Genomic DNA, 14686 nt, shown 5'->3' with positions numbered 1-14686 from the left:
AAAGGCAAAGGAAATGAATTGGGCCTTTCAAAGGGCTGATGGGAAAACCGGGAAACCTGATGTTGAGGAGGAACCCATCGCTACCGCCTGTCTTCCCTATATCTCCATGGAAGGATCACCAGGTTCCTGAAGAAATACCAGATTAATACCATCCACAAACCCATAACAATAAGGAAGCCCAAATCACAGCTTATGCAGGTCAGAGGTGAACTGGGAGTCAGGCTGCCTGGTGTTTACAGGATTCCCTGTGAACGTGGACCAGTGTATATTGGCACGGTGGAAACCCACATCAAGAATCACAGGAGCTGTATATGTTTGGGTTACCCAGAGAAATTGGTGGTAACAGAACATTGCATTCGCAATGGCCGTAGGATTAACTTTGACAGCACAGAACTACTGTGCCACGCCTGGTGAAGGAAGTCATTGAAATAAGACTAGGGAATAAGAATTTTAACAAAGACGAAGGGCTCGCTCTAAGTAAGAACTGGATTGTAGACAAGGTGGAGCAGCGGAAACCTGATTGGTTGAGGACTAACCAATCAGGAGGGACGGACAACCCGAGTATATATACCACTGGACTAGATGGTTCTTGGTGCCATCCCTGATGAAGATGGCAGAGTTTGTCGTCGAAACATTGGTCAAAATCAATACCTGGAAGTCCGAGAAGAGTTTATCCATTATCTTGACTGGTGTCTCAGGGCTGGGCATGTCTACTCTCATGCCACCTCCCCCCTGCCCCTGGCACTTCTTCTCTGGCACCTACCCCACACCCCTCCCACAGCTCTCCTCTGTTGCCATTCCCAACGTCCTTTGTTCCCGCCAGAGTTACAAACTCGCTCTCCGCTCCACGTTGACAAATACAACACTGTGCAAAAGCTTTAGGCACCCTAACTATTTATATGTGCCTCAGACTTCTGCACAGTACTGTAGGCACACACATAGAGACAGAGAGACTGAAAGCAAGTGAGGTACCTACTGTACGTGCATTCATACACGTGCAGACAGGGAGAGAGAGAAAGGGAAAACCTCATGCAGATGAATAGCTAGGAAGATGAAGAAGGGAAGAGTGAGGCACTTGCATTCTTGATACAGGTAGAAACCTAACACAGCAGGTAGAGGGAGTGCGGCTGAAGAAACAGATTACTACATTCATACAGCACATACAATCACAGCTTTTGCTCAGATGAAGCTGTATGTAGGGGTTCAAACCATGGGTTTGATGTGTGGGTGCTCCCAGCTTTAGTCTTCATACTGCAACGAAACAGGGAAGTATCCAGTTTGGGCTGGCGGTGGTTTCGGGAGAGCAGGCAGGAATTCTCTTAGGGTCTAAAACATAACGTCAGCAGTTCCACTCCTGAACACTGTCCGGTGGCTTCCGCCAGTGGAGTGTATGTATGTGGGTGGCCTTACAATAGGCAGCCTGCTGGCGGTGGCTGCACAGGCCTCTGGGAACCTGGGCCAGGCACCAGTGAGTGCCCAATTGCATCAGTGGCAATAACTCGGTTTAAAACGAGGCAACAAAACGCAAACATAAAAGGTAGGGGGCAAGGGTTGAGGGAAACTTGGAGGGAGGTGGCACTCTGTTCTCTTCTTGTTTATACCATTGTGTTCTTCTGCTCAAATTCTGTACTTATATCTTTCCAGTTATCAACAGTTAGATTAAATTTTGATGGATTATACCTCATCTCCCTTTGTGGATCTTTAAGGACAATCCCGGAAGTGTGTGTGGGTCGAATTTTAGTTCATACTGTAGCAACAAGGTTATAAAATAGAGTGTGTGAATTCCCCTGATCTACTCTGTCTGGCCAGGCCCGTTGCAGTTATACATTTGCATATTATAAAATATGCAGATTAGGCTCCAATAACATAGATTTGGCCCACCACGTCTGTGCTAACCTTTTTTGCCCACCTGCACTAATCCCATTTGCCTGCGTTAGGCCTGTATCGTTCTATTTAAGTCTCTGTCTAATGCCTCCTAAATGTCGTAGTTGTATCTCATTCCACTGCCTTCACTGGTGGTGGATCCGGACTGGGGTGTCAAGGTAGTGTAGTGGTTAGCACAGCGCTTTACGGTACAGGCGACCCGGGGTTCAATTCCCGTCACTGCCGGTAAGGAGATTGTACGTGTTCCCTGTGGCCGCGTGGGTTTCCTCCTGGTGCTCTGGTTTCCTCCCACAATCCAAAGACGAACTGGTTGGTAGGTTAATTGGTCACTATAAACTGTCCTGTGATTAGGCTAGGATTAAATCCGGGGACTGTTGGGCAGTGCAGCTTGAACTGCCAGAAGGGCATATTCCGCGCTTTATTCCAATAAAATAAAATAAAATTATTAATCACACTCTGTGTAAAATCTTACCCCTCAGGTCCCCTTTAAAACTTCTTCCTCTCACCTTGGTTTTGAAAATGGGAAACAATTTTGACTATCAGCCCTCTCTATGCCTCACATAATCTTATGTCAGATCAGCCTCCTTCGCTCCAGGCAAAACAAAATCAGCCCACCCGATCCTTTAACTAGGGTCCTGCACCATCTCGGTGAGCCTCCTCTGCACTCCCTCTGATAGAATCACATCCTTTGCCATTTCGCAGTGAGGGAGCTGTTGGGATGCTGCCTCACTGCTTCCGTGACCCTGACCTCTGGGACCGTGTGTGTGGCATTTGCGCATTCTACTTGTGACTGGGTGGGTTTCTTCCAGGAGCTCCAGTTTCCTCGCCAACATGTGCAGGTCAATAGGCTAACTGGCCACTGTAACTCGTCCCCGCGTTAGAGCTGTTGGGACAATGGGGAGTAAAGGTAACAGGGAAAGGTTAGTGGAGAAGGGGCTGGGACTGCTCTGTGAGCTGGCATTGACACAATGGGCCCATGATGTGGTAAGAAAACATAGTTTTAACTGCTAGGAAGTTTTGGCCAGAAAAGGCAGCTGTTCAAAAGAGCTTCCAGACCTCACAGGAGAGCAATGAAACACTTTATATACCTCCGGTCCAAGAACTTGACTACAGACCTTGGGACTATTCATGCCACATGGTGACGAGTGCACGAAAGCGTCCTCACAATCAGTGAAAATCATCTGCTTCTCTTCCCAGATGGATGTTGCTAAGTCAGCGATAATAAGACTGATTCTGAGGTTAGACTGAGGATTTATAACTGGAGATTTACTTGGGTTAGTGATGGGGAGGTAACGACTGATCCTGTGTGGTGGACGGGGAACGGAGGTGGACTTCAGAACGGAGGTCTCAGTGAACCACAGGTGTGATGGAACTCACCGTGAAGGCAAAGAAGGCAAGAGAGGAAATGCAGATGTCCCTCCGGAGCAGGTGCTCTGACCTCAGGCTGGCAACAGCTAATCTGGAGAGCCGCAGTAAATTGTCTCTACTGTAGGTGGGGTGGTAAAACTGCTGGGAAGGTGGGGAGAACAGGTAACAGAGAAATTAATCTGACCTTTGATGTCTAAGCTGTGAGCTATCTAGCTGTCATTTCACTATAAGACTGATGTTTCTATAGAGCAATACCTACTGAGCACATATTTTCTCACCACTTCAGTTAACTGCAGTCTGTACTCTCACCAGGAGCACTGTACTGTTCAAACCGCGGCCTGCAAATTCTGGCAACCCTCCTGCAATATCCTGGCAACTCTCATTCTACAACCTTATATTTCTTTCTTTCCTCAAATTAACTCCATTTGGGATACAAAAGCCCGTAAATCTGGAACGCGTGCCCTTGTCTCAGTTGTCGATGCATCTTAAACATGTGTTCAGAGAAAGAGAGAGACAGACAGACTGAACAGATGAGGGAGTGTGTGTGTGAGAGAGAGAGAGAGAGAGGTTTCAATTTTAATTAGGACATTTGTTTGAACTTTTCTTTGAATCCTTGATCTCCAGCGAATGGAGTAAGTTATTCAGAAATCCATGGTTTGGTTACTCCGACTGCCAATTCAGCAGAGGCACCTGGCTGGCGAATCAAAGGTTATAGTTTCAAGAACCTAAAGATATGAGCAAAACATATACTGAAGAGCTGACAGTGTTACACTGCTAGAGACAGGGTCTCTGCTTAATCACCACAAACCTTAATATGAAACAGGGCCTCTGTTTAAAATTAAGGTTAGGATTAGAATTAAACAGACCTCCAATCTCTGCTGTGAGATGGATATAAAATTCCACGGTATGGTTCAAAGAGGAGCAAAGAACTCTCTATGTCCTGAACAACTTATTTTTCAGCAACTAAGAGTATTAGGTAGAACATAGAAATCTACAGCACATTACAGGCCCTTTGACCCACAATGTTGTACTGACCATGTAACCTACTCTAGAAACTGCCCAGTATTTCCCTACCGCATAGCCCTCTATTTTTCTAGCTTCATGTACCTAACTAAGTGTCTCTTAAAAGACCCTATTGTATCTGCCTCCACCACTGTCGCTGGCAGTGCATTCCACACACTCACCACTCTGTGTGGAAAAACTTACCTCTGGCATCCTCCTTGTACCTACTTTCAAGCACCTTAAAACTATGCCCCCTCATGTTAGCCTTTTCAGCCCTGGGAAAATGCCTCTGGCTACCCACACGATCAATGTCTCTCATCATCTTATACACCTCTACTAGGTCATTTCTCATGGCCCATCGCTCCAAGGAGAAAAGGCCAAGTTCACTCAACCTGTTCTCATAAGGCACGCTCTTCAGTGCAGGCAACATCCTTGTAAATCTCCTCTGCACTCTCTCTATAGTATCTACATCCTTCCTGTAGTGAACTGAACACAGTACTCCAAGTGGGGTCTGACCAAGGTCTTATATAGCTGTAACATTACCTCACATCTTTTGAACTCAATCCCATGGTTGATGAATGCCAACACACCAGACACCTTCTTAACAACACTGTCAACCTGCACAGCAGCTTTGACTGTCCTATGGACACAGACCCCAAGATCTCTCAGATCCTCCACACTGCCAAGAGCCTTACCATTAAAACTATATTCTGTCTTCAAATTTGACCTACCAAAATGAAACACTTCACACTTATCTGGGTTGAACTCCATCTGCCGCTTCTCAGCCCAGTCTGCATCCTGTTGATGTCCCACTGTAACCTCTGACAACCCTCCACACTATCCATAACACCCTCCAACCTTTGTGTCATCAGCAAACTTACTAATCCACTGTTCTAATTCCTCATCCAGGTCATTTATAAAAATCACAAAGAGGAGGGGTCCCAGAACAGATCCCTGCAGAACACCACTGGTCACCAACCTCCATGCAGAATATGAACCATCTACAACCACACTCTGCCTTCTGTGGGCAAGCCAATTCTGGATCCACAAAGCAAGGTCTCCTTGGACCCCGTGCTTCCTTACTTCCTAAATGAGCCTTGCTTGGGTAACCTTATCAAGTGCCTTACTGAAATCCATATACACTACATCCACTACTCTACCATCATTAATGTGTTTTGTTACATCCTCAAAAAATTTAACCAGGCTCGTAAGGCACGGCCTGCCCTTCGCAAAGCCATGCTGACTATCCCTAATCAGATTATGTCTCTCCAAATGCTCATAAATCCTGCCTCTGAGGATCTCCTCCAACTACTTGCCCACCACTGAAGTAAGACTCACTGGTCTATAATTTCCTGGGTTGTCTCTACTCCCTTTCATGAACCAGGGAACGACATTTGCAACCCTCCAATTCTCCAGTACCTCTCCTGTCCCTACTGATGATGAAGAGATCACCGCCAGAGGCTCAGCAGTCTCCTTCCTCACTTCCCACAGTAGCCTGGGGTATATCTTATCCAGTCCCAGCGACTCATCTAACTTAATGCTTTTCAAAAGCTCCAGCACATCCTCTTTTTAAATGTCTATATGCTCAAGCATTTCGGTCTGCTGTAAGACATCCCCACAATTGCCACGGTCCTTTTCCCTGGTGAATACTGAAGCAAAGTATTCATTACAAGTAAAAAGAAGTCACACGATAATCACATTAACGCTCTTTGGTGCTGTGTCTGGACATATTGACTCAACAGTAGAGTCAAGGCTTGACTTTGAGTTGTCCGAAAAATTCTTTAAGATATTCTGTAGGGATGAAGTTATAGCTTGAAACTCCACTCCAGCATCCCCGGGATCTGACAGACAATGTGGATCGTGAAACTTGCCCCTGGTCTGCTAATTCCTCTGAACAGGAGAACTGTTCTATTGAAGTATACACATTCCCAGGGTCATATAAGGGTTCTGAAAACTGTCGCTAAGTTGGGAACACTGAGATCAAAAAAGTTGTAATGGTAGGTTAAATAGCTGAAGATTAGTACAGCTAATTTAATAAATGGTTAGTTAGAGTTAGTTAATAATAAAGTCCTGCAGTACAGATTCAAAACATGGTAGACCGCTGGATTTGCTGGACCACTGAATGTGGGGCCAGAGAGCTTCACCCTCTATTTCTTTTTAATTCAGAAGGAAGGGAATGTATAATCCTTATTGATTTACAAGGATGTTGCCCGGACTTGAGAAACTCAGTTACAGAGAAAGGTTGAATAGGTTAGGACTTTATTCCCTGGAGCGTAGAAGAATGAGGGGAGATTTGATAGAGGTATATAAAATTATGATGGGTATAGATAGAATGAATGCAAGCAGGCTTTTTCCACTGAGGCAAGGGGAGAAAAAAACCAGAGGACATGGGTTAAGGGTGAGGGAGGAAAAGTTTAAAGGGAACATTAGGGGGGTCTTCTTCACACAGAGAGTGGTGGGATAATGGAATGAGCTGCCAGATGAGGTGGTAAATGTGGGTTCTTTATTAACATTTAAGAATAAATTGGACAGATACATGGATGGGAGGTGTGTGGAGGGATATGGTCCGTGTGCAGGTCAGTGGGACTAGGCAGAAATGGTTTGGCACAGCCAAGAAGGGCCAAAAGGCCTGTTTCTGTAGTTTCTATGGTTCTATGGTTGGTTATATATGTTGGGCGCTCTTCTCCATATAACCAAAGCCTTTACTGTCCAATTAGCTTTGTAATCCATTGTGGCATTTACAATGAATCAGAATTTCAAATATTATTTTTGTATCAAAAATACATTGACTGCACCACTGACTGTCTTTGACCTTCCAAGATCACCTAGCTCTATTTCTATAACAATGATCCTCTCCATCTTGCCTTGGCTCATCTGGTTACCATTAACCAAACAACATTAATACTCTTCTGGCAGCCCTCCCACCCTTCACAGTCTGTCAGACTGAGCTGAAACAGAGCCTCTTGCCCTCATCCCAACGAGCAGCATCTGTCACCCTTATGCTCAGTGATCAGCAGTTCTGCTGGTCTTCCAAAGCCTAGTGATGGGTGATATTAAGATGGTGGAATTTAACAGTCTTCATATTAAGTGGAATATGGAGTCAGCAGCCTCGGGCAGTTCCAGGAATGTAACCTGTGATGCAAAATCACAAACAGTTTTGTTCAGAGAGTGGCCAAGGACAGGGAACGGAATTAGTATTTTGGGAACAGCTTGAGGTGTGGGTATGGTTTCTGTCAGTGCAAAAATGGATCTCGTTTAAAAACGGACCTCATGTCAGGCAAGCAATCTGCCAACACAGAGAGAATGGAGGATCAAAAGAGGTGTGGGGGAAGCACAATTGTGTGTTATAAGCACATATGTAGAACTGATTATACCTCTTCAGATGATGCTGTGCAAAGGAAGCTCGCAGATAAAGGATCAAGGACAGCTCCATGATGGACTACACTAGTATTGACACAAGTGAGGGAACTGGATACACCTCGGGGTATTCTTTGGAAAGGTAAAAATAGACTCAGGCCAGTGTTGTTCCACTCCACTGGGTAACAGAATTGATGATGGATGTTATGGTTAGTTGTGTCATCAGCAGGAAATTAGAGGAAAGTAAGATGGGTTGCTCACAGATAACACAGAGACAGAATATAATTGGGGAAATACAATTAAGGATTTTCAGAAACACTGTAGAAAGGGTTGAGAGCTAAAGTTTACAGGAGTAGAGGGATTTTGAGAAGGGACAGTCAACAGGTTTGCTGAGAAATAGAATGCATAGGAATGCAAGAAATAGCAGCAGGTGTGGGCCATTCATCCTTCAAACTTCCTCTGCTGTTTATCAAAATGACAGCTGGCTTTCTGCCTCAATGCCAGTATCCTACAAAACTGCCATATCCCCTGATTCATTAATCAATCATAGTCTGCTTTGAACAAACTGGTGACTTTGTAGCCTTCTGGGGCAGATTCAACAGCCTCTGCAAAATGAAATTTCATTCATTCCTGATAGGTCTGTTCCTTAATCTGAGATTGCAGTCCCAGGTTCAAGACTCCACAGTCAAGAGAGGGAAGACATCTTCCCTGCATCAGCCCGTGAAGTCCTGTAAGAATTTTGTAAGTTGAAATGAGATCTGTTCTTATACTTCAAAACTCTAGAGTACACAAGTTAATCCTACTCAATTACACCTCGTATGGCCAGCTGATACCCCAGGAATCAGTCTCGTGAACTCCTTCAATGGTAAGCATACTTCTAAGGGTAAGGAGACCAAAACTGTGTTCCAGTACAATCTCACTGAGGCCCTATGTAATTGCAGTAAATCATCTTCTCTCCTCTACTCAAGTGCTCTTGTAATTAAAGCCAACATACCCTTAAAAATATGCTGTACGTCAGTTTTGTGTACCAAAATGGTAACTTCACATTATATTTCATTTTCTACATTCAGATCCATTCACTCAGCATTTTTATGCCCCCTTGAAGCCTCTTTATATTCCTTTCTTCAATGACAACCCCGCCAGGTGTAACATCAGCAGGGTAGGAAATTTGACACTTGATTCCCTGAGTCAAACATCGATATTAATCAAGACCATATAGTATTAATGGGAGGGATAAGACCATTTAGGTGACCAAGTTTGATCCATACATAATGATCAGGTTCCTCTGGACTCACCCTCATATTTGTTCCTCAGATTTGTCTCTGTTCTTGTTTCTCAATGTGGCTACTTCAAGGTATGTAATCCCCACCAAAAATAAAGAATCAAAAATTCTTCTCTGACTTACTGTAATGATGAAATTCAATACCATTCTATCTTTCTCCCAGTTGCAAAGATATTCAGCTCGGTCCATCATCAGCCACTACCCTCATACCAGTGAGCAACACATTTCATAGACTTGTTACTCTCTAGGAAAAGAAGAACTAAATAACATCCAGTCTTAAATAAATACCTCTGGTAGCATAGCATCTGGCACACTGCTATTAAGGCAAGCAAGGAGAGCCCAGAATGGAAGAGAAGAGTAGGGAGTTATCCATAAATTTCCAGTGCCTCTGTGGCATGCTGCTGGGCAGATTTGTCTTACATATGTTGGAGATAAGGACAAGGGGGAATTTTGGGATTCACCTTGAGCTAGTGGGTAGCAGGAGGCAGATAGTTATTATTATCCACTGAGTGAGGTGTAATGGACAGTTGGGGAACTTGGAGCTAGGAAATAGTAGGGCAAGAATCTGTACTGATGCTTATTGTTCATACTCTTAAAAAAAAACTTAGACCTGGAGGGAAAAGAAAGAAAAGAAGGAATGAACCAACATGCAAGTGATATTGACAGAAGGGGATGAAGTACAATTGGACAGTTCATACAAACTTTTCTTCCCACCCCTGAACTCTCTAGGTGGACTCTTGAGATAGGAGATGATCAGCATGAGGTGCCATGGGTGGTATAGGAAGTGCGGTGAATTGTCCTTCTGCAGTTTTCATGTGACCTCTTTCCTTGGAAGGGACGAAATTCTTAAAGCCTTTGGCTACTCACTTGTTTCGAGCAGTCATGGGCCAGCCATTCACAAGGATATCGCAATTTGCCAAGGAATCTTTGAGGACATATATGGAATGTTTTCCCTGTCCACCTGGGAGCCTCTAGTGATGACCGAGGCTGGAGTGTCCAGTCTTGCATGCGGACAATGTGACCCACTCACCCGAGCTAGTTTACCAATGACCATGAAATGACAGGACTTTTGTAAAAACCAGTTTCATTCGCCAGACTCTTGGGGAAAAGCTGAAGTGACGGAGCAGAAACAGCCCGCTCATGCGCGTTGCGAGATGATGATGGTCGCTGGCATTGCCAACCGTGCCTAGATCCTAAAATATGAACAACATTTTATAAAATAGAGAAAGTCCATCACATCCTCGTGCTGTTGGGCTGTTTTTTTCCCCTCTCGGCAACGCTATAGCTGAGTTTAGGTTGGTGATCTGGCTTGACAAAGCGTGATATTGCAACGAATTGCTGACCCACGACTGCCCAACATCGAGAAAGCTTCCCAAGTCTCCTGGAAGTAAAGCGATCACGCAAAAGCTGATTTCCTCTGTGTTCCCATTTGTCAGAACGCTTATTTGCAACACACTCGTGTCGGTTAAGACTACACTCAGCGAGACTGGACATCTGGACTCACCGAAGCCTCCAGGAAGTGACTAGCGAAATCACCTACGAAAGGAGACCTTTCACTTTGGACGGTTCTCATTAATAATACTCTTGTCCTCTTGTCACTCGGACTCTCTCCCTTCTCGCAAATAAAACCACCGGGATTCAGAATGGAGTTACTCCAGATCTGTCGAGGGCTGACAAATGATTTGTGTTTTATGCATTGCTTCTCGCGTGGTGCCCGCTTCCTGCGCATCACCATCACTTCTCTGTACACATCGCTGAGCCGCAGTTGTAATTGGAAATCATTTGCCGAGTGCAGCCTCGCTGAACGCGTACATCGCCGGTAGTTGGAACAGTTGCATGCGTCTTCCCTCGCACACTCCCTCTGCCCGGCTCTGTCCTCCGGCCAAGCAGCGGGACGGCTGCCATTTGCCGTCCACATGGAGAGGGCAGCAAGCGCCGAGGGAAACGCCACCGAGCGTGAGGCCCAAGAGGGCAGCGCGTGGATCGCAGCCTTTCTCTGCCTCATCAGCATAGTGACCGTCGCTGGCAATTTCCTTTTGATTTTGCTGATCTTTACGCAGCGCTCCCTGCGCAACACTTCCAATTACTTCCTCGTCTCCCTCTTCATGTCCGATCTGATGGTCGGCTTGGTTGTGATGCCCCCGGCTATGCTGAACCAGCTGTACGGAAGGTGGGTGCTGGACAGCGACTTCTGTTCAGTGTGGTCTTCCTTTGACGTGATGTGTTGCAGCGCATCCATCCTGAATTTGTGTGTGATCAGCCTGGACAGATACCTCCTCATCACGTCTCCCCTGACCTACAAGCTCCGGATGACTTCCAGCCGAGCCCTCTTTCTCATCGTCACCACTTGGACTCTGGCCGGCCTGGCTTCGTTCCTGCCCATCGAGATGGGATGGCATGAAATGGGCTTTGAGAACCAGGCTTTCAACTCCAGTCACGAGGTGGAAGTGCTCGGCGCTCAGTGCAGACTCCTGGTTAGCCTGCCCTATGCTCTCGTTGTCTCCTGTCTCACCTTCTTCCTGCCCTCTGTAGCCATTTCCTTCACCTACTGTCGGATCCTGCTGGCTGCCCGGAGACAAGCTGTGCAGGTGGCCTCTCTGACCAGTAACGTGGTCACCACTTCTGATGAACCCGCGCAGGTAAGGGAGCCGCTGACAATAGTTGGTTTACTACCGTGAGCTCTGTTGCCGTTACAAATACCCTTGCTATAAACCCCGGGATAACAGTAAGCAGAACAGAATGCGGGCAACTTAAGGGGCATCATTTGCACCAAGTTCAGACCGGGTTTCCTCACTCGAACCTGATAAGTAATCTGTCTGAGCGGGAAGCGGTTAATGTTAAGACTGATTTTTTTTCCCCTTATCCACTGTTACGGTGCGGGTTATGGAACTTATTCAGCTGTGAACTCGGCCATGGGAGCAGGGGTGCTGTTATGTCGCTGCACTTGCTAAAGATCAGCTCCGACAGCAGTTGCGGGCTGTCCACCGGCCTTAACTTTCAGCACCACAGACAGCGACCTGAACCCAGGGGCTCCCGCCCGGTCCAGCCCACCGGGAGAACCGAACCCCGTGCAACTGTGGAGCAGGAAGGTGCTTCTCCGGGCACTCTGGCCCATGTGCATCCGCATGTGAGAAAATGTACCTCCTCCCAGTCGCATCCACAATCAGGCTTAATTCAACCCAGAGAAAACTGAGAAAAATTCACCTCTTGATTTTTTTATAAATTGGAAGATTTGCTAAATTTAACTCAGTTCTTAACCGATTCGAAGTAATGTTCACGACCAAGAACCCCCATGCTCTCCCTCCGTCCAAGAATAGGGAGCTACAGTCGCAGGGAGACTTGTTTTTTTTTTGTCACTGTGTTTTGGAACTCGTATTTCCTTGAGTAACTGCCCACCTTCAAAACGGGCAGAGCTGACAGTCGCTGTTCTCACTTACAGGTCGTTAGAGATGGGAATCCATCAGCAGGAGACAGCGACGGTAGAAAATTTACCACCAAACACAGTAAGAGGGCTTTGAAAGCCAGCCTGACTCTGGGAATTTTACTGGGAATGTTCTTTGTAGCCTGGCTGCCGTTCTTTGTGGCAAATGTCACGCAGGTGAGCATGCGCCCGGGCACAAACATCCCTCCTCTCCAGCAACAATCTGCTTCAGGAACTCAGCGGGGCGAGGAGCATCTGTGGGGGGATAGTTTGTTTTTCCAGATTCCGGCATTTGCAGTCTCCTGTGTCTCCAGCTGCCCGTAGAACTCGCATTTCAAAGTTACTGCGTGGCCTCTTTAACCATTTTGCAGCTCACCACTTTACTGTGACTGACGAATGGGCTGGGTTCCTACATTAAAAGAATTCATCTACTTCCTTACCCTAGCGTGTCCAGAGCCATGAATCAAAAAGCCAAACTCATAGCTCAACAAAAATCCCGTCTGAGTCAGCAAGCGATGACAGTGGCAGGAAATACTTGTGGAAACATTACACTCGCCCGCGGTGAAATCCACCTCAGATGGAATTACACTAAATCCAGAACTAAAATTGGGAGAGTTGTTATTCCGAGACATTGAATAAATAAGGCTTTTGTTCCCCGAATACCTGACAGGCCCGGCACGCACCTGCGTTCCTTCTATCATGCTTTCTTGTTGTTACCCTCTGCCATGTATTTGTTCTAAATGCTAATACCCCACCCCCGTTTCGGCTTGTTTCTATCGTTCTCTCCCATACATGCTCATTGTGGGTGGCATTTAAAATTTAAAACGTTCTCTGAGGAACTAAATGCTCGGCCATATCCAACGATTCCAAGTTGTCATTTCTGACGGGGACGCTCTTGGACTTTCTGTTGCAAAGAACAATCTTTTAAGGTTCTCCGATCATGTTATTCGTCAAATCGCTGTGGCCCCAGAGCTCCTCTCTAGATTTGATGTAACTTTAACCACCCGCCCCCCCAAATCGGTCGATGACATAGCTTACACGATTGATGATTTCAGGAAAGTTTAACCATCAGTTTACCCTGTTTATCCGGTTTTAGGGATTTTGATGTACATCGAGTTTTCTCCGAGTTCGCCGCTGTGTCCCGGGGTGTTGACTCTGTTTTCCCATTCTCTGTCCTGTCTGTCCCACAGGCGGTTTGTGACTGCATTCCAGCCTTGCTCTTTGATGTGCTCACCTGGCTTGGTTACTGCAATAGCACCATGAACCCCATCATCTACCCTCTCTTCATGCGAGACTTCAAACGGGCCATTGCCAAGTCCCTGCCGTGTTCCCGGCGCTGGTGGGAGAGGCGGCCGAGCGTCGTCTCCTTCACTATGAGAAACTCCTACAGTGGCCCGCGGTTGGGCCTGACTCTAGGGAACATGTTGGTTCTTCAACCGGAAACGGATTCGGTCGAATCCGTTAACCAGACAAATGATCAGATCCTGCTCCCGGGCGACCAACACAAGATAACCGAGGTCGAGTGCAAGGACACCGCGGGGGTGGATTCGCTGCATCTCTTTGATCTAGAGCAGACGGATCAGGCATTCCACATAAACCAGCTGAACACACCAATGGACTAGATTTACGTGCCTCTACAGAGTAACCAGAGATGAGGTCGCCCTCAGGAATGAGAGTGAGGAGGTATTCAATTGACTAGAGATTGGCGGGTGGGGAGGGGGAGAGAGCGTCTCTTGTCCTGGAGAGCCAGCCCCTTCTGTGGACAGCATTCAACTGGCCTGGAGTTACCCCGTGCCCAAACTGATGGCTTCATCTGGGCCCTACTCCTAGAGGAATTCATTCCAAGCGTGCATATGAACGGTATCAGCGATCGCTTGGAAAACTTGCAAATCCACAGGCATGAGGTGTAATCAGCAGGAAGGACAACACACAGGCCTGCATAAACATAACATACTGGAAACATGCAGAAAAAATATCAGGAAAGATGGTGGATTGCTGCTGGAAACACTCAGCAGGTCAGGCAGCATCTCAGCGTCACGTGTGCCAAGTCAATTACTTTTTTTAACAGAACTATTTTGGGATTTAACTCTTCAGACTAATCTGGGTGTAATACCTAAGTCTTTAGTACTTTGATGCTGACATACGTTTGTGTGAGTGAATTCTCTCTGTTTATTCCCTGTGATTGTAAACACATCTGTCCTTTGTGGAGTTTTGTAATATGGATTATTTTTGCTCTGGAAACACTGGTGGCTCATTGGCAAGCTAGCGCAGGTAAAACCAGTACAGAGAGCAACATTTACCTGTTCCAACCTGGTCATGTAATAATGTCCAGGACATGCTGCATTTGTAACAAGAGAGCCACACACATGGAG

General features: G+C 46.3%; 1 protein-coding gene across 1 annotated transcript; it reads left to right on the top strand.

Annotated features, from left to right (window-relative positions):
* The first annotated feature begins 10809 nt into the window (after positions 1-10809).
* On the top strand, positions 10810-13951 carry htr6 (5-hydroxytryptamine (serotonin) receptor 6). Its single transcript, XM_072245056.1, has 3 exons — positions 10810-11532; positions 12333-12491; positions 13505-13951. Exons 1-3 carry the CDS (start codon positions 10810-10812, stop codon positions 13934-13936), a joined length of 1314 nt encoding a protein of 437 aa, XP_072101157.1. The 3' UTR covers positions 13937-13951.
* The last annotated feature ends 735 nt before the right edge of the window (positions 13952-14686 follow it).

This window comes from Mobula birostris, chromosome 27 (genome assembly GCF_030028105.1).
Source record: "Mobula birostris isolate sMobBir1 chromosome 27, sMobBir1.hap1, whole genome shotgun sequence".
In the NCBI taxonomy this organism is placed as follows: Eukaryota; Metazoa; Chordata; class Chondrichthyes; order Myliobatiformes; family Myliobatidae; genus Mobula; species Mobula birostris.
The sequence above is the reverse complement of the archived record's forward strand: the minus strand, read 5'-3'. Positions and strand labels throughout refer to the sequence as shown.

Coding starts and splice junctions, on each gene's coding strand:
- htr6 (XM_072245056.1), top strand. CDS start 10,810: ATGGAGAGGGCAGCAAGCGCCGAGGGAAACGCCACCGAGCGTGAGGCC. Junction 11,533..12,332: donor CTTCTGATGAACCCGCGCAG/GTAAGGGAGCCG, acceptor TCTCACTTACAG/GTCGTTAGAGATGGGAATCC. Junction 12,492..13,504: donor TTGTGGCAAATGTCACGCAG/GTGAGCATGCGC, acceptor TCTGTCCCACAG/GCGGTTTGTGACTGCATTCC.